Below are 24,678 nucleotides of genomic sequence, written 5' to 3' on the forward strand. Positions count from 1 at the left end.
GGCAACGTGAAATCATTCTTGCACATACAGGACTCCACATTTAGCTTGTAAATTCAGGATTACTTAAGACTGATATCTAGCTGCACAAGTATCATGTTTTTCAAGGAAATCTTGGTTCATCAGCCCTCTGGGTGTGGTCATGGTGAATGTTTGTCCCATGGGAGATAGCTTATCATCACCTCACTGAGGTTCCCTACCCAGTTAGAATCTTGCTGGATAAAAGTCTGGAAGAATCATCAGTTTTCTGTCAGGGTAGTGCTTAGAAAACAGAAACATGAAAGTATTTCCATTTTACTGCCCCATAACACCTTAAAAGACAGGATAGTTTGAATACAAATGAATAAAAGCTGCAACATATGTAATCAAAAACTAATGTAATACATTATATTTCAATACAATAATCTATTAATTTTGACAGTTTTCCAGATGACTGCAAAAGGCCTCCTGATGTTGGTTGTATATAGAGATCATTATGGATTTTTGTAGAATTTATACAATTGAAGTGCAACTACACTTTCTGAAAGCATTTGACATGTCATAGAGACATATCAGAAGTTTTGATAAGAACTCCACCAATTGCCAAAACGGATGTACTGTAGAAGAAGTACCGAGTGTAGAAGAAGTGCCGAGAGCTGCTCTCCATTTAGGATGTAGACGGACACAAGCTTCCTATTGAGCCCATGTTTAGGCCTCATTCAGACATCCTCTGTTCTTGGACGAGTGCTGTCCGTGGTTTTCACAGATAGCACTTGGACTTTTAATAATCTATGGGGCCATTCACACGTCCATTTTTTGTGAATTCAGCAGTCCACACAAAATTGGAAATTTGCTTGATTTTGATCCGAGTGTTGAATCATAATCGGCAATGCATATCTGTGGGTCTATGAAAAAATCGGACTACACTCAGATAACATCACAGGCTGTCAGAAAGGAGAAGATGGAGAAACTTTTGTTTGTTTGTCTCCTCATACAAAAAAAAAACAGATGGCACTTGGACGACACTAATCAAACTCTGATCAAAATCATTGGTTTGTTTTTTTTCTCATACATGAAAAATACTGACATCTGACTGAAGCCTTAGGGTACTGTTACACTTAGCGATGCACCAGCGATCCCGACCACGATATAACACGGTCAGGATTGCTGGTGCATCGCTAAGTGGTTGCTAATGAGCTGCCAAACAGGCAGATCTGACCAGCGACATAGCAGCAGTCGGGGGTCGCTACTTACCTGTCTGGCGAGGCGATCCCGACATCCTCCTGCCCGCGTCCACGCGTCGCTCATTGCCACAGCAGGAAGCTCAGCAGGAAGTGGCCGACGAGAAACGGCCCAGGACGTTCTGCGATAATCAGCGGGGGAGCCGGTCGGAGGTAAGTATCACACATAGCGATATCGCTAGCAATATCGCTGCTGCGTCACAAAACTAGTGACGTTATAGCGATTATTGCTAGCGATATCGCTTAGTGTAACGGGCCCTTTAGTCTCAGATGACAGCAGCGCTCACAGCTTCTCCTGCATTCAAAAAATCTGATATATATCTAATATGTCAAAGGTTTCCTGAAAGTGCACACTTTAAGATGCTAAAGTTGTATTATGCAAGCAATGGAATCAGCTATGGTATGTTCACACTGAATTTCTTTACTTGGATTTTGGAGCAGATTCTGCTGCAAAATCCACATGAAAATCAGCTTTAGATACTATTTGAATAAACTTCCTTTTAGGCCAGTTTCACAGGTCCGTTTTTTTCCGGTACCAGAAATACCCGTACCAGAGACATCCGTGTCTGTGTGTCTGGGTGCTTCATCAGTACCACACGTACCGGCACCTGAGAAGCAGAGGTACAGTTAGCATTATTCCCTGATACTGGGTGCTGAAGACCGTTCTCATCTTTCTCCCCTGCTCTGCTGGCGATCAGCGCGAGCAAGGGAGAATGATTAGAGTTGTATTCAACTGATAACAGCGACAGCAGTTGGCGGCTGATGGGACTATTATTCCCATCAGCATACACTGCTGCTGCTAATACCAGTGAGAGCAGGCGGCTGATGTGAGTAGTCATCACTCTCCACCTGCGCTATAAATAAATAAGTAAATAAATAAAAAATCTGGTGTGGGTTCCCCTGTATTTTCTGTAACCAGCCAGGCTAAACTGACAGCTGCAACCATGAGAATTTCTCATGCTGATCTGCTGTCAACTCACTGATTTGAACTGCGGTGAACTCAGTGACTTTTTCCCACGGTGCTGAGGTCACCGAAGTTCCACCCGGCTGGGAACTACAAGGCCTTATAAAATTGACTGATAACACCCACGTAGACTCATCAAGTGCCAAATACTGTGATTGCTAAAATCTCTACAATGGAAATATGTTTTATTGTGCTCTGTAACCACGATTATATTATATCTCCAGTTCAACATGAAAAATTTGGTGAAACATTTTATTCGAGCATGCCGAGAAGTCAGTCGGTTATCACACAAGTATGTTTGGATAACACCTTATCCAAGCACGTTCGCTCATCACTAGTTGAGACCTATGGGCTCACACCCATTTGCGAGAAAAAAAACGGTCTGATTTCCGGACAAAAAACTATGCGATTGTCATACGAGTGTAATGCGATTTCCGTGCGATTTTTCCACAGAACATCCGTATGACATGCGTATGCAATCTGTATGCAATGCGATTTTAACATGAGGTTTTACATACAGCAATTCTCTGTATGTAAAAACCCATGTTAAAATCGCATTGTAATACACAATTATACACCGTTTTAAAAACAAACATTCAGCAAAACATATATAGATTAAAAGCTGTGTTAAAATGATCTGCCGCATACAGTATAGAATAGAATAGGATGGAATAGATGTATACACATAGAATAGGTGTGTATATATATATATATATATATATATCAGTGACACACATACAGTATATATGTACATATATATATCTTTATATTTCATAGAGAGATACATAGCAGAATAGCCGATAATTCATTTGTCGGCTTCTGAAAAATCATTGCAGAGGCCGACAGGATAGGAGACATGGTTTACATACAGTAAAGCATTGCAGAACAGTTAGATTTATTTATGTCAGTGACTAATAGTGTTAGTAGTATATGTGTGTAAAATTTAGGAGTTGTAGGTATTTAATAAAATAATGTTTTCACGGGAAAAAATTACGTGGGCTCCCGTGCAATTTTCTGCCCCAGAGCGGGAAAGCCAGTGAGGCAGATATTAATAGCCTAGAGAGGGACCACGGTTATTGCCCCTGCCCGGCTAAAAACATCTGCCCCCAGCCACCCCAGAAAAGGCTCATCTGTAAGATGCGCCAATTCCGGCACATAGCCTCTCTCTTCCTATTGCCCTGTAGTGGTGGCACATGGGGTAATAAGGGGTTAATGTCACCTTTGTATTGTAAGGTGACATTAAGCCTGGCTTAGTAATGGAGAGGTGTCTTCGAAGTTGTTGTAAACGTAGGGTTGAACAAACATCCTTGTATTTTAGGTGAAATCTAAAATGTGAGATGCATTTTTTCTATTTTGTGACAAAAGACTGATGATATGTGTTTCCCTGGTTACCTAGCCGAGCTTTGTCCTGATTAAAAAGAACTGTGATTTCTCATTTATCCTGTGATGATATACATAAGCCAAATATCATAATATATTAGAATAAGCAGACTTGTGTCTTCCCAACCTCGATATTTTAAAGGCATTTTAACTGTGACAAACAGTATCACCACTTCAATGAAGTATTGACGGTGGCGTGTTCAACCCAGCATCCTGTTTGCCTTCTTTATTGCAGCTGTACGTGAGGCTGAGCGGTATAGGGATTTACACGCTATAATTTTCAAATCATTTTCCCGTAAGTATATTTCCATTGTACCATGGCATGGTTAACATTCTGTAAGCATGCAGTATTTCCCGCACATTGAGTGTTTGTGGCACTTTGCGGTAAGGTTTTGCATGCGCTGCCGTATATATATTTATATCTTCTGAATTTAGCTTGATGTGGATCTTTGTTATTATGTATGGATAGCCGTCATACTGCTTTTATCTCTTTACTCCTTCTTTTGCATGTATAATAAAAACATGTCTATGAAACAAAAAAAAACAACTCAAAACTGTTGTACTGTATCTCAATAGAAAACCATTAAAAGGAAGCCTTTGTTCTAATTTTTATTTCAGAAATCAATAGTACATATGAAAATAAGAAACTATGTAATATATCTTATCAGAGAAATGTGCTCTTTTCTCCGCCAGGACTGAATAATCATTTTCAAAATTCTCAATTCACAGGTAAAATCTGTATTCAGTGAAAACAGATTGTTACATTACTGAGACAGGAGAAGTTACTACTAATATTTTATGTGGAGCGTGATGAGGAGGAGGAGAAGGATAAGGAGCTAGAGGCAGAGCTCCTCCCTCCTACTACCGATTTTTTTCTAATTAGAATCTTATCAGCACCTGCTGTCATCTATCTCAGTATTGTAGCAATCTGTCTTCACTGAATACAGATTTTACCCGTGAATTGGGAATTTTGAAAATGAATGAATAGTCATGGTGGAGAAAGAGGCAGATTACTGTCATGCGATATATTGCAATGTTTCATATCTTGATGAGCACTATTGATATATGAAAGAAAAACTAAAATGACAGTTACTCTTTAAAGGAGTTAGCTATGGGGAAACATTTATTTTAAGAAAGGCTCAGACTAAGCAATTAAAGAAGTAAAATTCTCCGTGACCAATCCTCTGCAATTCCAATCCCAATCCTACTTCCTGGACCCTTCACGAGATTGGTTTAAAAATCTAGGTTCACAAAACTGTATAAAAAAAATCGTCAGTTTCATCTAGAAAATTTGGACAATTTTTTTTCTTTTTTGTCATCGGTCTGCAATTCGTTTTTTTTCCATCCAGCATAATGCTTTACAAGACCATTTACAGTCTACTAGGTTAAAGAATACTGTGGTTCAGTATGGCATTCCATCTTTTTGTGCGCACCCATTGATTTGAATGGGTGAGTCTCATCAACTAGTGCATGCTGCAATTTTTTCACACGTAGATTCAGTCAGTGAAAAAAGTCACTCATCTTCATTGTTTCATTGAATGAATAATATTGGTCCAAGTGCTGTACGTTTTTTCACGGACCGCACTCGGACTGAAAATAAGGTGTGAACCAAACCAATGCCCATTCAGCCAATCACTGGCTAATAAAATTACCGGTACTTCCTTTATATAATATTTAAAGTCCTCAGCTTTATTCTGCCCGGACCGTGTTAAATGATGCGGAGTCTCAGAGTAAACATACCTAGAATAGCCAGCCGGTGAGTATAGGGAAAGACTTGGTTTCTCTAATGAGGTCACTAGCTGGTTTCTCCCCACCCCATTCCAGTTGATTGAAAAGTCTCTCCCATGTTAGAAGTGGTTTGGCAGAATGAATCTGATGACAGTTTCCCTTAAACTCCCTTGTCATATCTGTATTGAAACAAAGCATCATTTTGTGTTGTGCAGTCATTTGAAATGAATGTTGTAATAGAGGATACATTATTTTAATATGAAAAGCTGTTTCATTTTATCAATTTAATTATTATATTGAAAATAATACATGTAAATGTTGACTTGAAAAATGCTTCTAAGCTGTAGTGAGTTTTTGTCCCTCTTTTTGTGTCCTGTAGCTGGCAATATTAAAGTAGAGACCCATAGTGATGAGGAGAATGGACGTACCTGTGAAATGAATGGAGAAGACTGTGCAGAAGATTTACGAATGATTGATGTTGCTGGGGAGAAAATGAATGGCTCACTGAACGGACAAGGCACCAAAGCCTTAACAGGAGTTGGAGGTATTCGACTTCCTAACGGAAAACTAAAATGTGATATCTGTGGGATAATATGCATCGGCCCCAATGTGCTCATGGTACACAAAAGAAGCCACACTGGTAAGGCCTGGCATAATTCTTTCATTAAAGGCCGAAAAAGTAATGCGTCATGGCATGCTACAAGTGTAGTGATCATGTGGCTTCATAAAAGATAGTTGGCCACTCACACAATGTAAACTTTATGGTTCCAAAATAGCTGTGACATCAGCATTGACTATACTTTATTCAGCCACCGTATCTCCTGAAAATACTCATATTGTCTGTGAAGCATCAGAATGGCATAGCTCCTTTTATTATTCATTGTATAGTGTCTGTGAAGTATAACAGCACTGCTTTTTTATATTATTCACTGCAGTTTTGTATTTTATACAATAGTTATACCTACAACCTTCATATAAATCACACTTTAAAACTAGAGCCAAGAAAAACTAAACTAAAAACAGTTTATTAATTGTGGTGCATCCCAAAGCTGCCTCCAAAGGTTGTGGGTGTGACAGGGATAGTCAAAAGTGTAGGAGATTTGAATGACCTGATAAACTATTAACATACATTTAAAAGTTAATAGGGGGAAAAGTTAAAATGTCAGCTACTGCCCAGAGTCAGGCTCAATTAGCCAACAGACTTACTGTCATAATTAGGATCAATCCTGTGGTCTAATCTTAAAGCGGGTTTCTATCCTTAGACTACAAGTTTGCAGTCACTGTATGTGACTGCAGACTTGTGAATCCTCACATTGGGCACACTGCATGATGTGAGGATACTCTGGTGGGAGCAGACAGTCATTTAATCGCAAGAATGCGATTTTTTTTTTTTTTTATATCTACAGCCACATTCCCATCGTGTCCGACCTCGCTCAATAAACTTGCATTGAACAAGGCCTTGTACATCTACTCGGCACATGACTGCATGTATACAAATCGCAAATTTGTGATCATGTGCCCAACACTGGAGAATCCTCACAGCGCGCAGGGCGTAAAATGTAAGGATTCACATATAGTGATTGCAGACTTGTAGCCTAAGACCAGACAACCCCTTGGAATGCCAGTCATCCCCATCCCTTCAGATCAGGAGGTCTGCAGTATGAAAGAGTTGTATGAAATTATGGCTGAGCATGCATGCTGCAACCATACAGACTTCTCATTTTGGGTGGTATGGAAGCTTCTTAGTAACTAGTTTCCATTTACATCATCTTGATATTGATTAACAGGCCATTGTCACAACTTTTTCACCAGTTAATTTTTCTATTTCCAATTAATATCTCATTATGTTAAAAATAATTGCATTTAAACTAAATAGCATAGTATAAGAAATGCACATCAATCTCCTTGTAGCATTCATTTACAACATTGTTCATGCCACTTCTGTTTTGGAGCCAAGTATACACTGTGTAACCATTGTGGGCCTTACATATATTTCAGCACTTACCAAAATCACTTTCATGTGTAATAAACAAAATTCTGCTTTGTATAACTTCATAAATATCCATGTAGTCACATATTTAAAATAAAAAAATATGCTATGGGGTGTGCCTATAATCCACTATAAAGACTTGTATAGAAAATATGTTAGAATAAATAGAATTAAGCTAGGTTCTGTCTACAATTGCATCTACTCATGTTTATAAACTCAAAACGTATACACATCAAAGTGTCTTAGTCTGCATGGATGCTTACACATAGAGAACCAGTCGGAAATGCTTTCCTATACAGTTAAATAAATAATAATAGTAATCTTTATTTCTATGGCACCAACATATTCTGAGCACTTTTCAAATACAAGAGGATATATAGTATACAGAGAAAATAAAACATTTCAGAGTAACACATAATTCAATAATTACCAAGAGGAGTAAGGGCCCTGCTCAGAAGCTTGCAATATTATAAGAAATGACACAAAGGTAAAAAGTGCTTGTAGTGTAAGGTTCAGTCATCATTATGATAAATAAGGATGTTTAAAGGGAAGGTGCCATCCAAAAAATTTTTTTTCAGCAATTGAAAAAATGGAAAGAATTAATGTTTACATTTTCTTAAAAAATATTATCATTTGTTTTTAATTTTGCAAAATATGAAAAATAATTTTAAAAAGTTTGGCATTTCCACTTGTTAACACTAGGGGGAGCAGCTACTGAAATCTGGCACAAAAACCTATGACATCTAGGAACACAGTGAGCAGCCATTTTGATGGGGCCTGCAAAGTTACTGACTGTCTTTGCATGTAAAGTCTGGATCAGAACGGCCATCAATCAACCTGATCCAGACTTTGCAGGCAAAGACCCCATTCCCCTCCTCAGATCCTGTCCTGGCGATGTGTGAAAGCGAGGCGACAGGCGCAGTCCGGGGTGACGCTGGGAAGCAGGATGGGGGAAATGTAGCCATACAGTAACGATAAAAATGAGACTCCTCTTCAGCTGCCTCCCCAGCCCTCCCCTGACTGCACCTATTACCCCTGACCCGTGTGCAGGGGCTCAGCCAGAACCACCCTAGAATGGGTCCCCTTTCAGCAGATAATACTGCCATAGTGTTCTCACATAATACCGCCATATACTTCACACATAATGCCGCCATATAGTTCATACCACCATGTAGATCACACATAAAACCAGCAGGGTGACAGCAGCACAGAGTATTTCAGGAGAGCAGTATCACATGGGATAGGATTAGATACACGGCTCAGCAGGCAGCATCACACAGGATAGGATTAGATACACGGCTCAGCAGTCAGTATGACACAGGGGAGGATTAGATGCACGGCTCAGCAGTCAGTATCACACAGGATAGGATTAGATACACGGCTCAGCAGTCAGTATGACACGGGAGGATTAGATGCACGGCTCAGCAGTCAGTATCACACAGGATAGGATTAGATACACAGCTCAGCAGTCAGTATCACACAGGATAGGATTAGATACACGGCTCAGCAGGCAGTATCACACAGGAGAGGATTAGATACACAGCTCAGCAGGCAGTATCACACAGGAGAGGATTAGATACACGGCTCAGCAGACAGTATCACACAGGATAGGATTAGATACACGGCTCAGCAGTCAGGATCACACAGGAAAGGATTAGATACACGGCTCAGCAGGCAGTATCACACAGGAGAGGATTAGATACACGGCTCAGCAGGCAGTATCACACAGGAGAGGATTAGATACACAGCTCAGCAGGCAGTATCACACAAGACAGATATGCCCACACTGGTGAAACTTCCAGCCCCCCCCATACACTAGACTATGGGCTGTATAAGTCACTGTCCTCCTCAGACAGCCATAAAAGCTGTCAAAAAAGCAAAGATGTCAGATTACCGGAGATCACTGGGGCTGTGAGGAGGCAGAGACAGAGCAGAAGAACACAGTAGAGCAGGAAGCACAGGGCCGAGCCTGGAGTAAGCAGGACAGAGGAGCATAGAGGAAAGTCACCCGCACTCACCACTCTCCATCCTCCGGCTCCAGTGAGCGCTTCTCTCCTCTGCTGACCACCTTCTTCATATCTACAGCCTCTCCTCACAACACAGGACCCGTTATGCCACAAGTGGTCCTGTGATAGAGGGTAAGTGGAGCTCAGCAGATAGCACTGGGCTACAGTAAAATGGCGCCCAGCCACACCTACAGCAGTGAATGGTGCAGCCCACAGGGGCGTGCCCAGTTCACTGCTAATGAGGCTGCTTGGTGGGGTCGGGAGCCGTCCGCAGTCTCCTATGTCCAGGGACGGCCATATTTGCAGACTGTATGAGTCCTCCACAGATCTGCAAATCAAGATGGCAGTGCCCAGTGGCTACATTAAAACATTATTACAAACAAACCATAAATCCTGGTTAGTACAACATTTGCTGAAACAACATGTTTTGTTACTTACTATTTTTTTGCAAATTGTATAAAATTGCGGCACCTTCCCTTTAAGTAAAGCTGCATGAACCATTCATCAGCCATTATGTGTATATGTCCAGATACAAAGTGCTGTTGAGTGCATGGAGGGTGAAACAGATGATAGAAAAGACAATATTCTACGGAAAAATTAGGAAAGGAAAATAAGGAATAATTTCATTAGTGAGCTGAGGTGATAGGCTTGTCTAAGTAGAGGTCTTTTAGAGCACAGTTAAAACTTTGTGAACTGGTAATTACCAGATTGTCTGGGGTAGTGCATTCTTGTATATGGGAGATTTAGATGTTAGTCTTTGATCATTCACAGCACAGAGAACATGGATAGGGTGATAGACAGAAATAAGAGCGATTTTGGCCAGTGCAGAACTGTGGAGAGCTCAGTACATGCGAGTAATGCATATAAATTGTACTCTCTAGTGCTCTAGTGAATTGGCAAATAATGTGATGATGGCACGGGGTGCTGGTGTGAGCAGGTTGCAAGATGCAGTAACAGGTCGGAGGCAGAGCAAGGGTTAATGTGGGGTTTAATTTAACCAGTATACTCCTCTCAGGGAGAAAACAGGGAAAACAGTATAAAGGAACACAGGGTGCGTAACTTAGGGGAAATGGGTGTGAAGAATAGGGTAGGAAGTTCAAGAATAGCAAACTTATCAGTCCGACGACTTCAGAATGCGGTTAGCTCAGGATGTGGACATTGGCGCCAAAGCAGTGGCTCGTAAGGGATCCGATATGGTCCTGGAAAAGATGGCGTCCTGGATCCTGGCGGCGGCGGTGATTCCTCGTGGTCTGGTGTAGTCCTGGAAAAGATGACGTCTTGGCTCCTGGCGGCGACGGTGATTCTTCGTGGTCCGGTCGGTAATTGGTGTGTCAGGAAACGACAAGCCGGACAGAGCACAGTCTTTCCTCCTGTCAGCATACATTGACAACGAGCGACTCGATTCAGGTACATAGGGAAACCCCTCACAGCGGGTGTCCCAATTCTACCGTCGGTGCATGCTTATATCCTGACTGGGCATCCTGTCACTCACAATCAGCGATGTCATCAGGGACCAGGTACGTCGTTGTCGCCAGTTTCTGTTAGCAGCTTTTAGCCTCTGCTGGTTTATGCCTGCTCTGGCAGTTGGCTTTTTTTGCAGAAGCCCTGACACTGCCCTCCTGCGCGCTGCACATTCCCACGGCAACTAACTGATTTCCCGTGCACTGTGGCCCTTTTATCTTAGCCATGCCCCCTACTCCTAGGTGCAGAGGTCGGTTCGGGGCCTTAAGCTTTCCCCCATGAAACCTGTGTGACAGCCCCGTCAGTTCCGGATCCGTCACGGAATAGCTAAGCTTGGTCCGGGTGTTCTCTTTACATTGGCAGTTTCCTTGAGATTAATAGAATTGAGCATAGTGAGGAGGAGTTGTTGATCCATAGTGACAAATGCTGTAGAGAGAACCCTGAGATTCAAAACGGAATAGTGATCATTTATTTATCTGTTAGTAGATCATTTAGACATATGTAAGGTCAGTTTCTGTAGAGTGTAAAAAGTGGAAACCAGATTGTAAAGGGTCAAGAAGAGAGTTATCAAGAGTTTAGAGATGAAGGTGAGATCAGAGACGGGTTTTAATTTAGCCGAGCAGTTCTGGTCAAGACGTGTTTTTTTTTAAGTTCAAAGAACAGTTGTGGACTGTTGTTAGTGAGGTGAAGAGAGTGATTAAGTTGTTTGGCTAGAAAAATGGCAAATTTAGCTGTTTTGAGCATAAACATTTAATGGAAAAAGTCTTCTGCTGAAAGTAATTTTCTACCTGGACGTTCAACCCATATTGAGCACATCTGGAGCAGTACTGTAGAAAACGTGTTTGCAGCATCTACAATATTTGTCATGTGTGCCTGATGTTCTGAATGTAGGAGGTGCAAGTTCAGGTGCATACCAGCCATACAGAAGTAAGTGACAACTTATAGGAACGTTAAAGTATACTTCTGGCATATACTTTAGGCTAAGTGGATGAAAATGCAATGTGCACTCAGCCTTAAATAATTGAACAAAAAAAACTTTATTTTCATTACATATTGCGAAGTCTGGCAGAGTCTTACACCTCAAAAAACTACCTCGGACTGACTAGGCAATAGCCACTCCATCTAGCAAGTCCCAGATGAACCACAGCACAAATCCTTTAATCCCTTTACAGGGATATGGACTTACAAAGGGTTCCCTGGATTTTGCCCATGGAGTACTTGCAGTCCTGAGTAGTGGGCCTGAGACAAGGATCGTCAAATCAGCAAGGTCTGTAGCACGAAGGACAAATTAAGGACTGGTTCAAGAGACAAATTTGTAGTCAATGAAACAACTCAGGTCAGATAACAGAAGGACAGACAAGTCAGATAGGTCGGGGTCAAAGTCTGAAGGGGTAACAGATCAGAAAAATGTCAGGATCAAGCTGGATTGGAATGAGGATTTCATCAGAATTTAAAAAAATAGTGTAGTCAGCTCACCAAACTGGATGTAGGAAATTTGCAGTTTGCATTACACACGGATCAAGTTAGGGCAGCTGTAGGTAAAGCAATAAATGGAGGATACGATTCCACGAAGAAGAGGCTATTAATCTCATATATAAAACACAGCATTAAATAGGCCATTTAAAAGACGCTCCAAATAAAACATTGCAATACTGCAGATAAGATATTAATTGCAGGACTTACGCATTTCGACTTGCGTCTTACTCATGCTCTGACCTTCCGGTTGGTAATCAGTCTTACATATGTAAGAGTGACTTAAGGGCATTTCCGTAGTCAATATGATTAATTAGTCAGAAGGCGTCATAAGTGTGAAGTTAAAAATAAAAGAACGTACCTGTAATAAAAACAGCAAAATGACAAAAAGAAATTAGAAATAGACATACCCAATATTGTAAGATGAGATCTTGTCTTAAATTAAGACCATAGGGTGAGCGGGTTTCTAACATGAATATCCAATAAACCGCTACAAGGAGGGGACCATAAACGCAAGTTGACATTGACATTACTACACCGATACCACCACTGATCAGCTGTTAACAACTGACGGAGAACCATAACTAATATTTTAACAGTAGTAATTGCAGCTGCAGATAACATTTGTAGGCCAAATTCACATTTTAAGTGGTGGTCTTTCAAAAAGGCACAGAATTACCTCACTATACTGTTTTGCCACTGTTTTGACAATATTGCTGCCATTTTCTTTCAAAATACTTTAGGGAAATTAGATAAATGGCCACACAAATATGAAGGAGAGGTCATATGGCTGTGCAGTACAGTGTATATTCAGAATTTCTAAAATATCCATAGGGAAGGTGTGGAGAATCATGTTTGCTTAAACAATAATAATTCATATATGTTTAAAAACTAGAGAATCGTGTACGTTGAAACACAAACCCATCTGCATCTCTGTTGCATGCTATTATTTATAGTGTGGTAGCCATCTTTGCGTGAATTTGTTTTTGCATGGCTGCATACGAAGTATTCTGAATACCTATTCAATATATTGTGTTCTTTTCAGTTGTCTGACCTATTATGAAATGTATGCTTTCATGTTATCATACTTTCTAGGCACTTTCTTATGGAACAATTATTGATGGCTGCACTGAGAATGGATGTATTATGAGGAAGAGCAGTCCAAAAACTGTAGTGACTTTAGACCTTCATAGAGCAAAAGATGCAAGAGTTTGACTATCACAAAGGGTCTTTGTCAGCAAAAGATCCATACTTTACAAATGGGTTTTCATAACAACCGGGGGTTTCCAGAAGAATCCCGTGCTTGTCATTGCTGGTCTGCTATGAACGCTGGCCTGTAGATGGTGTTCATAGAAGATGAAGGGCTGTTTGTCGATATGTAACTGAGTTCAGTGGTATCTAAATTTAAAATTGTGAAACTGCAGCGTTTGTCCAACTGCAGTTTTTCACATTTTTATAAATGGGTATTGTCATATAGTGCTTGTAAATACAAGTAATTTTGCAATTTCCTGATTCTTACAATTTTCAGCCGTTCTTCAGATGTTAACACTTTTCTTTTGCTCCCAGATTGACTTGAAGACCAACCACCTCTGCTATGGAATAGAACTTGCGCAATTTTTATGATCTTTTCTGCTGAGCTTGTAAGCATTGTTTTAAAGCATGCTGGGATCTCTTGAGCGCATTGCGTTGTTACCTCCTAATCCCAGATATTTGCGTTGTTACTTCCTAATCCGCTTCACAGGAATGCTAACTAGCTAGACTGTAGCGGTCGTCGGTCTTCTAGCCAACGAGTTTTAAACTGAGGTATAGTGTTAATACCTTAAGAACTTTAAATTTTAATAAGCAGTAAATTGCAGCATTCCGGGAGCAGGAAGAAGAGGGGCTGTCAGCTCTGACAACCCCACTGCCTTTGGATCGGAGACCCCGCGGCATGATGCGGAGTCTCGATCGCTCCCATGGTAACCCGATGTCGTCATGACATCTGGGTTACCAGAGCTCAGAGACTTCCTGTCATGCGCAGTGCATGTCAGGAAGTCTATAAGGTCAACGTGCACAGAGTGCAGCGCTGACAGCTTATATGGCATGCAGTGTAAAAGAATGAAATGGAAAAAAGTTAAATAATTGTAAAAATATTAAAGAAAATAAAAAATAATAAAAAAATCAATAATTATTCAATCAATAAATAAATATTTAAATACAAAAATCTAAGCAATAAAAATACACATATTTAGTATCGCCGAGTCTGTAACGACACGACCTATAAAACTGTCCCACTAGTTAACCCCTTTAGTGAACACCATTAAAAAAAGACAGAGCAAAAAACCAATGCTTTATCATCATGCCACCGAACAAAAAGTGGAATAACACGCGATCAAAAACACGGATATAAATAGACGTGGTACCACTGAAAACGTCATCTTGTCGCGCAAAATAACAAGCCGCCACATAGTTTCTTCACCTGAAAAATAAAAAAGTTATAGCTCCCAGAATAAAGCGATGCAAAAGTAATTATTTTTTCTATAAAATAGTTTTTATTGTATAAAAGCACCAGAACATAAAAAAAATATAAATGAGGTATCGCTGACATCGTACTGACCCGAAGAATAAAACTACCTTATCAATTTTACCACATGCGGAATGGTGTAAATTCCCCCCCCCAAAAAAAAAAGAAATTCATGAATTGCTGGTTTTGTTCATTCTGTCTCCCAAAAATCAGAATAAAATGCGATCAAAAAATGTCATGTGCCCGAAAATGGTACCAATAAAAAAGTCAACTCGTCCCGCAAAAAACAAGACCTCACATGACTCTGTGGGCCAAAATATGGAAAAATTATAGCTCTCAAAACGTGGTGATGCAAAAAACTACTTTTTAGCAATAAAAAGCGTCTTTTAGAGTGTGACAGCTGTCAAACATAAAAACCCGCTATAAATAGTAAATCAATCCCACCCCTTTATCACCCATTTAGTTAGGGAAAAATAATATAATAAAAAACATATTTATTTCCATTTTCCATTAGGGATAGGGTTGGGGTTAGGGTTAAGGTTAGGGTTAGGGTTGGGGCTAAAGTTAGAGTTAGGGTTGGAACTAAAGTTAGGGTAAGGGTTGGGATTAGGGTTGGGATTAGGGTTAAGGGTGTGTTAGGGTTAGGTTTGTGGTTAGGGGTATGGTTAGGGTTGGGATAAGGATGAGGGGTGTGTTGGGGTTAGGGTTGGAGTTAGAATTGGGGTTTTCCTCTGTTTAGGCACATCAGGGGCTCTCCAAACACGACATGCATCTGATCTCAATTCCTGTCAATTCTGTGTTGAAAAAGTCAAACGGTGCTCCTTCCTTTCCAAGCTCTGCCATGCGTCCAAACAGTGGTATATCCCCACATGTGAGGTATCAGCATACTCAGGACAAATTGAAAAACAACTTTTGTGGTCCAATTTCTCCTGTTACCCTTGGTAAAATAAAATATTGGGGGAAAAGAGATCATTTTTGTGAAAAAAAAATAAGATTTTTTTATTTTTATGGCTCTACATTGTAAGCTTCTGTGAAGCACTTGGGGGTTCAAAGCACACATCTAAATAAGTTCCTTAGGGGGTCTAGTTTGAAAAATGGTGTCACTTGTGGGGGGTTTCCACTGTTTAGGCACATCAGGGGCTTTCCAAAGGTGACATGGCATCTGATCTCAATTCCAGACAATTTTGCATTGAAAAGTCAAAGGGCGCTCCTTCCCTTCCGAGCTCTGCCATGCCCACAAACAGTGGTTTACCTGCATATATTGGGTATCATTGTACTCAGAATAAATTGTACAACAACATTTGGGGTCCAATTTCTCCTGTTACCCATGGTAAAATAAAACAAATTGGATCTGAAGTAAATTTTTTGTGAAAAAAAGTTAAATATTCATTTTTTTTTAAACATTCCAAAAACTCATGTGAAGCATCTGAAGGGTTAATAAACTTCTTGAATGTGGTTTTGAGCACCTTCATGGGTGCATTTTTTAGAATGTTGTCACTTGTGTATTTTCTATCATATAGACCCCTCAAAGGGACTTCAAATGTGAGGTTGTCCCTCTAAAAAATGGTGTTGTGAAAATGAGAAATCGCTGGTCAATTCTTAACTCTTATAACTTCCTAACAAAAAAAAAATTTGGTTTCAAAATTGTGCTGATGTAAAGTTGACATGGGGGAAATGTTATTTATTAACTATTTGGTGTGACTTATTTCTGTTTTAAGGGCATGAAATTTCAAAGTTGGAAAATTGCAAAATTTTCACCAAATTTCCTTTTTTTTCACAAATAAACGCAAGTCATATCAAATAAATTTTACCGCTATCATGAAGTACAATATGTCATGAGAAATCAGTGTCAGAATCACCAGGATCCATGGAAGCGCTCCAGAGTTGTTACCTCATAAAGGGACAGTGGTCAGAATTGTAAAAATTGGCCTGGTCATTAACATGCAAACCACCCTTGGGGGTAAATAGGTTGAATTGCCCTTCAAACATTGAGGACAAAGCTTGCAAAAAAAAAAACAAGTATTGCTTGCAATGATACTACTTTTGTTTAAATAGTAGACCCCTATTATAGTAGCCCCCTATAAATAGTAGCCCCCTAGAAGAGGAATTATTACCTCGCTCTTTAGATATTTTATTTCTTATCTCTGTTACATTGCAAAATGCTTTAGTTTTCAAGTAAAGTGCATAAGCAAATAAAGGGTAGTCAACAAGATTAAATAATATGTATGTATTTTATTAATAATAAAATTACAGATGAGTAATTCTATGAATTCTTATGGACATGCTTCTCAATTTGTTTTAGTGTCTAAGTTATAAAATAATTCTGGATTAAAAAAGTTATTGGAAGCATGATAATGATAAAATATGAAGTTTTAATGCACTGCTAAACACTTGTAAAATCCCAAGTTTCCTTCTAGGGCCTTTATGTTACACTTCTTTTTGATCTCATTAATGTTGATTAATTCTTTGGATCTGATAAATATTAATAATGAGACTGAATGCAAATGTTTCCCAAGCAGAGTATCAACATAATCATTTAACCATACACAACAGGACTAGACAGAGCTCTTATATTACATATATAAACATTTTCTAAAGTTTTGGTAGCCAAAGAAAATGTGTAATGTTACAGGGATTTTTTATTTTACTTCTTATAAAATCAATGGATAGTCATTTTTGCCATTCTTTCACTATGCCACACATAGCTGTATGTTCCCCGAAATCTGCTTTTATTGGCATTCCAATAACAATGTTGTATGACAGTGACATTTACAGTAGTATTGTGTTACTAAAAACTAAACCAAGTTTAAACATTGATGTCTTACAATTAAATAAGATATCTAATTAATTAGTATCTAGTTAGAATTTTGTTTGTGTTATATTTATGTTATGTTAGGTAAAGTTATTAGTCTCATGGATCTTATGGCATGATCCAAGAAATTATTGTTTGGGAGATTGAGAGCCTGGCAGCTTTACAGATTATTAATCAATATAAGTTTAAACTTGCCCAACACATAGAGAAGTTAACACTTGTTGAGCATGTATAGAAAAAAATATTATTGCCTAAACTTTTTAGACCCCCAAGGTCTCATGCAATTGGCTGTATTATGGCTCTATGCTAGTTAAGGCTCTTAGTTATATAGTGTGTAAGGTTGCATCTGGACAAGTCCTGTATGGAGTGTATGTGTTACTGAGGTGCCTGGCCTCAGTGATATGAAACCTGGAAAACCGACTCCAGCACAGATAGTCATGAAAGGTTTGTTGTCATGTGTCTGTTTTCGAACCCTTGAGCCTGTGCCTTGTGGTCGGCTTCTCTGTCCGCCGAGCCACACCAGATGCACCTTTTCTCTGGGTGTTTAGTTTCTCTTATCTTTGCTTTAGTCTTTTTATGGTAACATTTGCTTTCATTGACTCATTTGCCTGCCATCTCACCTTTCAAATCCTGTTTCTATACTTCCCCCTGCTGGTATTTCCTGCTGATGATAGTCTCATTTGGATATAAAGCTATAGTGCTGTAGTTTAAGCCAGTCAGTGAAAGACAAGCTAGGGTTTATGTCTTTGTGGTTTTTGTTCTTTTCCCTGCTTCTATCATCTGTTTCTTTTTAGGAAGTTGGCGACGTATTTTCTAACATTTTGTACTTAATTCTTTATTTTGTATTTTGTTGCTTGTTTTGCTCACTCTGGGATCTCTTTCTATTTCAGCACACTTTCCCATCTGTAGGTAATTTACACTTTGCTCTGCCCTCCGTTTCTTTAGGAGTAATGTGAAACGCATTACGGCCTTTCAGACAGCATAGGTCCGAGTTGCCATCATATAGTCTGTGGTTAGGGCTATCTCAGCTCATGTAGGAACCACTATGGACTTCTGGGTCAAGATCTTTTATCTGTACAGGAGTCAGCAGGGTCAGCTACAGTTTGTAGTCTGTTACCTATTTTTCCAAGTGAGTTGCTACACAATCATAAGATTTGATTAGTGGTACAGCATGGGTTCAGGTTTCAGGAATGGCCTGGTACAAGTGGATTGGACCAGTGATTCCTATCCCCAGTCTAACAGGTGCAGCTGATTTAAAAAGGCAAGTGAGTTGCTCACAAATATGTTGGTGTAGAGGTAGAAACACCTCTGAGAATTGTATCTGTGAGTGAAAGGTGGTAAGATCTTTTGATGTTCTCTCTGACAGGACCTGAGAGACTGAGACTTTACTGTACTGTTAAATGGGTGAACCTGTACTGCTATTACATGGATTGCCTATTTTCTTATATTTGGTTTTGTTTACCTTTATGCTAAAGGAAAAGCTGCTTTGTTTTTTTTTTTTTTTGGGCTGAATTTAATAAATTTTCCTTCTTGAGCCAAGAAACTGCGTACCTGTGTGATCGCTACCAACTGCCAAAGAGCTGATTCCCTACAATTTGTGCTTGGATTGCGAGACGTGAATACCAAGGAGTACAGGTGATTGTGGATTAAAGACTGTATGTCCTGGAAGAAGGCAGCTACAGTGCTGCAAGCATTGTTGGACAAAATGGATGCACTTGTTAAACAGCTGGTCAAAGCCAATATCCAGCAGCAGTAATGGCAACAGCAACAGCAGACCCAGCAGGAGACCACCAAACTCTTGGTGCAGAAATTCTAGCTGCAGCAACAACAAATATAGCAACAACAACAGCAACTGTGGCACTAGCAGAGGCAGGGAAACTGCATCACACCCAAACCGAAGTGACAATACCCAACTAAGGAAAATGGTAAGGGGGTATTGCAAAAGATGATGACATTGTTCAAGAGGTGGCAGAGCAGGAGAAATTGCCTCCGGAGCAGTAGGTGGAAGTTCTGTCTGAGGAACCACAGAAAGCGTATTACGATCTGACCCTATAGCACTCCAAGAAGTATGGAAAGCTCAAGGAGGAAATCTTGGCTCGGCTGGACATAACTTTGGCAGTCAGGGCACAACGGGTGCACCACAGTTATTCAACTCCTGTACTTGATTAAAAAATGGCTGCAGCCTGAGACTTGTTCCCCAGTTTAGATGATGGAGCAAGTTGTGATGGACTGGTGTCCTGGTGGAGAGGTATCTGGCGGTGAAAAATTCCCTGAGGAGTCAAGGGGGTTTAAAGTCACCTTATTGGGGTTTCCAAAGGGGTGCTGATACCCAAAAGAATGAGACTAAAATTTCATCTTTGGGGCCTCCAAGGTTCCTGGAGGCTTCAGAGCCAGGATCAAGGGGTACATCCCAGGATGTTATCTGTTGGAGGTGTCATGCCTCTGGTCATATAGCTGCCCATTGTCCCATGACCTCCAAGCTGATGGACTGCAGGCTAGGTTGGCGCTGCTCCCATTTTTGCCTACCCCTAATGCTGCAGCTCATCCTGGCGAAGGGCCTCAAGCATGCCAAGTGTTGGTAAATGGAGTACAAGTGACTGGATTCCTGGACTCTGGAAATTTGGTAACCCTGGTATGGGCCACGCTTCTGACAGTCACCAGGAAGGTGGTGGGCATCAGCTCTATCCACAGAGACGCCAATAACTTTCCTGTGGCCTGGTTCGACATAGACACAGACTCTAGATCTATATCCTATGATGTAAGAGTGGTCTAGAACTTAGTACACCTAGCACCTAGTGATTATCAGAGGAGACTTTCCTTTATTTTGTGACATTTGGGGGAAAGCAGTGTTGCTGAGGGATTTAGCTGGCAACCAGGTCACGTTTATAGAAACGTTGTCACAAGCCGTGGCCTGCAAGTTCCCATTTTCTGCGCTCATTGGCAATGGGGATGAGGAAGCATGCCCTGTAGGCAATGTTCCTGAGGTGGAGTTGTTCAAATGAAACGTTGAAACTGCCCAACACAGGGACTTAATGCTATATGGTGCTGATAATCATGATAGGCATAAGGGTTGGCTGTATCGGGGTACAAAAATGAGGGGCTGGGAAGAGCGCCTTCTAAATGTACAAGTTGCATAATTCGGGCGATAGTCGGTTCACTCAGGTGAAGCGGTTTAAACCTGGAGATCAGGTGCGGGAGTTGGTGCTCAGAGTGGAGAGCAAGTTCCTCGCTAAGTGGCACGTGCCCTATGAAGGGGTGGAAAGGATCGGTGAGGGCTACTGTAGAGTTCACCATCCAGGGAATGTGAATGACTTGTGAAGGGTACAGTGTTGGTTGGCGGAATGTGCCCAGCCCCCAGCTTTAGGTGGGGGAGTATGGAAGGTTGTATCTGGATGAGTTCTGCATGTAGTATATGTATCATTGAGGTGCCTGGCCCCAGTGATTTGATACCTGGAAAGAAGGTTACAGCACAGATAGTGCTTGGAGGTTTGTTTAATGTGGCAACATGGGTTTCAGGAATGGTTGGTACACATGGGTGGGACCGATCAGTCCCATCCACCAATCTGACAGGGGCAGCTGATTTAAAAGGGCAGCTGAGCTGCTCATAACTGTCTGGGTTTAGAGGTGGAAATACCTCTGCAAATTGTATCTGTGATTGAGAGGTGGTAAGACTTTTTGATGTTGGTCTCTCCGACAGGACCTGAGAGACTGTGATTGGAGAGTACTGTTAAACGGGTGAACCTGTACTGCTACTTCATGTATTGACTATTTTCTCCTGTTTGGTTCTGTTGGTCCTTATGCTAAAGGAAAAGCTGTTTTTTTTCAATTTTGGCTTGAAGTTTATGAAGTCTAATAACCTTTCCTTTTTGAGCCAAGAAACTGCGTGTCCGTGCGAATGCTACAGACTGCCAAAGAACTGATTCTCTACAATTGCCATAGTAAGGCGCTGATAGGGGCCTACTGTGTCACTGTGTGCCTCAAGCTTTTAAAGAAGCATTAAAAATTCATTTGGTGTTTGAGAGAAAATAAATTGGGGTATGCTTCATTAAAATTGCCACATTAAGGAGATTCTGTAATCTAGAAGAATTTATGAGGCCTTAATGAAGCTCTGTGGAAAATTAAAGAAAATGTTTTTTTCTTTTTAAATTCTACCTTTCAAACTTAACTTGACAGCTGAATATTAATGCTTCCATCGGTTCTATTGTTGACCATGATACAGTTGTGCTCAAAGTGTACAAAGCCTGGCAGAATTTTTGCTTTCTTGGCCTTTTCTCAGAGAATATGAATGATAACACCAAAACTTTTTCTCCACTCATGGTTAGTGGTTGGGTGAAGTCATTTATTGTCAAATTACTGTGTTTTCTCTTTTTAAATCATAATGGCAACCCAAAACATCCAAATGACCCTCATCAAAAGTTTACATACCCTTGTGATTTTGGCCTGATAACATGCACAGAAGTTGACATAAATGGGTTTGACTGGCTACTAAAGGTAACATCCTCACCTGTGACCTGTTTGCTTTCAATCAGTGTGTGTGCATAAAAGCTGAGAGGGTTTTTGGGATCCAGACAGACTCTTGCATCTTTCATCCTGCCACTGATGTTTCTGGATTGTGAGTCATGGAGAAAGCAAAAGAATTGTCAATGGATATATGGGAAAAGGTAGCTGAACTGTATAAAACAGGAACGGGATACAAAAGTTATCCAAGGAATTGATAATGCCAGTCAGCAGTGTTCAAACTGTGTTTAACAAATGCAAAATCAGGGGATCTGTAAAAACAAAACCACGGTCAAGCAGATCAACAAAAATTTCATCCACAACTGTCAGGATAATTGTTCGTGATGCAAAGAAAAACCCAAAAATAGCATCAGCTGAAATACTGGACTCTCTGAAAACTAGCGGTGTGGCTGTTTCAAGTTGCACAATAAGAGGCACTTGAAGAAAAATGGGCTGCATGGTCGAGTCGCCAGAAGAAAGCCATTACTGCGTAAATGCCACAAAGTATCTCACCTACGATACACAAAACAGCACAGAGACAAGCCTCAAAACTTCTGGAACAAGGTAATTTGGAGTGATGAGACCAAAATTGAACTTTTTGGCCATAACCATAAACGTTACATTTGGAGAGAGGGCAACAATGCCTATGATGAAAGGAACACCATTCCTACTGTAATGCGTGGAGGTGGATCACTGATGTTTTGGGGATGTGTGAGCTACAAAGGCACAGGAAACTTGGTCAAAGTTGAAGGAAAGAGGAATGTAGCACGTTATCAGCAAATACTGGAGGCAAATTTGCAATCATCAGTCCGGAAGCTGCGCTTGAGATGTACTTTGATATTCCAGCATGACAATGATTCAAAACACAAGGCCAAGTCGACCTGTCATTGGCTACAGCAGAACAAAGTGAAGGTTCTGGAGTGGCCATCTCTGTCTCCTGTCCTCAATATCATTAAGCCACTCTGGGGAGATCTCAAGCACGCAGTTCATGCTAAACAGCCCAGAAATTTACAGGAACTGGAGGCATTTTGCTAAGAAGAGTGGACAGTTTTACCTTCTGAGAAAATAAAGAACTTCATTCACAACTATCACAAAAGACTTCAAGCTGTCATTGATGTTAGAGGGGGCAATACATAGTATTAAGCAATGGGGTATGTAAACTTTTGATCAGGGTCATTTGGATATTTTGGGTTGTCATTATGATTTAAAAAGAGAAAACACAGTAGTTTGACAATAAATAGCTTCACCCAACCACTAACCAAGAGTGGAGAAAAAGTTTTGGTGTTATTCATATTCTCTGAAAAAAGGCCAAGAAAGCAAACCTTGTGCTGGGGTATGTAAACTTTTCAGACCAACTGTAGATATTCCAAAGGGAGTCCAAATGCAGGAGAAGCATCTTCACATGTTCCTAGGCAGCTACTTCACCCTATTTTGATGCGACATAGAACATGCCCTTTCATAGCAGATTCATTAACTAGTTCAGGACCAGACCATTTAAATCCATTCCTGAACAGGCACATTTTTTCTTGTTCAGATATTCAAAAAGAATTGCATCTTTTTATGATAGATGGAGCTTTTTTTGTTATTTTCATACTCAGTTATTTTTTTGCTGATGTCAGGCAATATTGGTGGGAAACGTGTCTGATTTTTTAAGACCACAAAAGGACCACTAAAATACATATTAAAATTTGTAATTTTTCAAAATGCGTGATTTCTCTAAAAAGTTGCGAAAACAGTTATAGATAGGAAAAAAGACCATTTTTTTTAGTGCAATATTCATGTGCATAATATTGAACATTTTAATGAAAAAAATGGCAGTGAATACCAGAAGACAAAACAGAAGCAAGACAAAAAAAATTGTGCAAAGTCTTCTCCAGTTTATCCAGTGGAAAGCAAAGTTAAAAAATGTCCTTCCTGACTGGAGGTGGCAATCAGAATGAATGAACAAGAACTCATCTAAGGCTAAGTTCACACTAGGCTTTTTGCTGCATTTTCTATGCGTTTTTTAATGCTAAGTACCAGCAAAGCCTATGAGATTTCAGAAATCTCATGCACACACATTGTTTTTTTGTCATCAGTATTTTGTGCTTTGGACATAGAGCATGTCACTTTTTTCAGCGTTTTTCACCCCTTGAAAAAATAGATTTTGAAAAAAAGCATGTACAGCAATATATGAAATCCATTTATTTTTGTCATTTTTCCAGGTTTACAATTTTGCCTTCATCACCTGAGACGGCCATTTGGATTAGTACAGTTTAATTAAATTAGAGATGGGTACAAAGTAAACCTTGGCCAACAAAGGTGTGATATTGAACAATGTCAGTGGCTGACTGACATGCGAGATTGCACAATGCCTGAGAAACTCAATGGCAGACTAAAGTGTGAAAGTTAAGGGGGTTTTACACATAGCGATATCGCTAGCAATATCGCTAAAGCATCACCGATTTGGTGACGCAGCAGCGATATCGCTAGCTATATCGCTATGTATGATACTTACCTCCAACCGGCTCCCCGGCTGTACATTGCTGATCGCGCGAGATCGCGCAGCTCCATTTCTCGTCGGGCGCTTCCTGCTGGCGCCGACGAGCGACGCGTGGACGTGGAGAAGTCAGGATCGCCGCGTCTGAAAGGTAAGTAACGACCGCTA

The 24,678-nt window shown here is 40.3% G+C and overlaps 1 protein-coding gene across 2 annotated transcripts in view; it reads left to right on the top strand.

The window, feature by feature from the left end:
• IKZF1 (IKAROS family zinc finger 1) overlaps positions 1–24,678 on the top strand; it is a 231,280-nt gene that overhangs the window by 172,103 nt on the left and 34,499 nt on the right. Inside the window, exon 4 of one of the 2 annotated variants that reach the window (XM_073549868.1) lies at positions 5,669–5,929. In XM_073549868.1, coding sequence (XP_073405969.1) covers positions 5,669–5,929 — 261 coding nt within the window. The remainder of the gene's footprint in view (positions 1–5,668; positions 5,930–24,678) is intronic. The other variant, XM_073549869.1, reaches the window with a different exon arrangement.

Source organism: Dendrobates tinctorius, unplaced genomic scaffold (genome assembly GCF_039654945.1).
Source record: "Dendrobates tinctorius isolate UK_male_01 unplaced genomic scaffold, ASM3965494v1 ptg000162l, whole genome shotgun sequence".
Classification (NCBI taxonomy): Eukaryota; Metazoa; Chordata; class Amphibia; order Anura; family Dendrobatidae; genus Dendrobates; species Dendrobates tinctorius.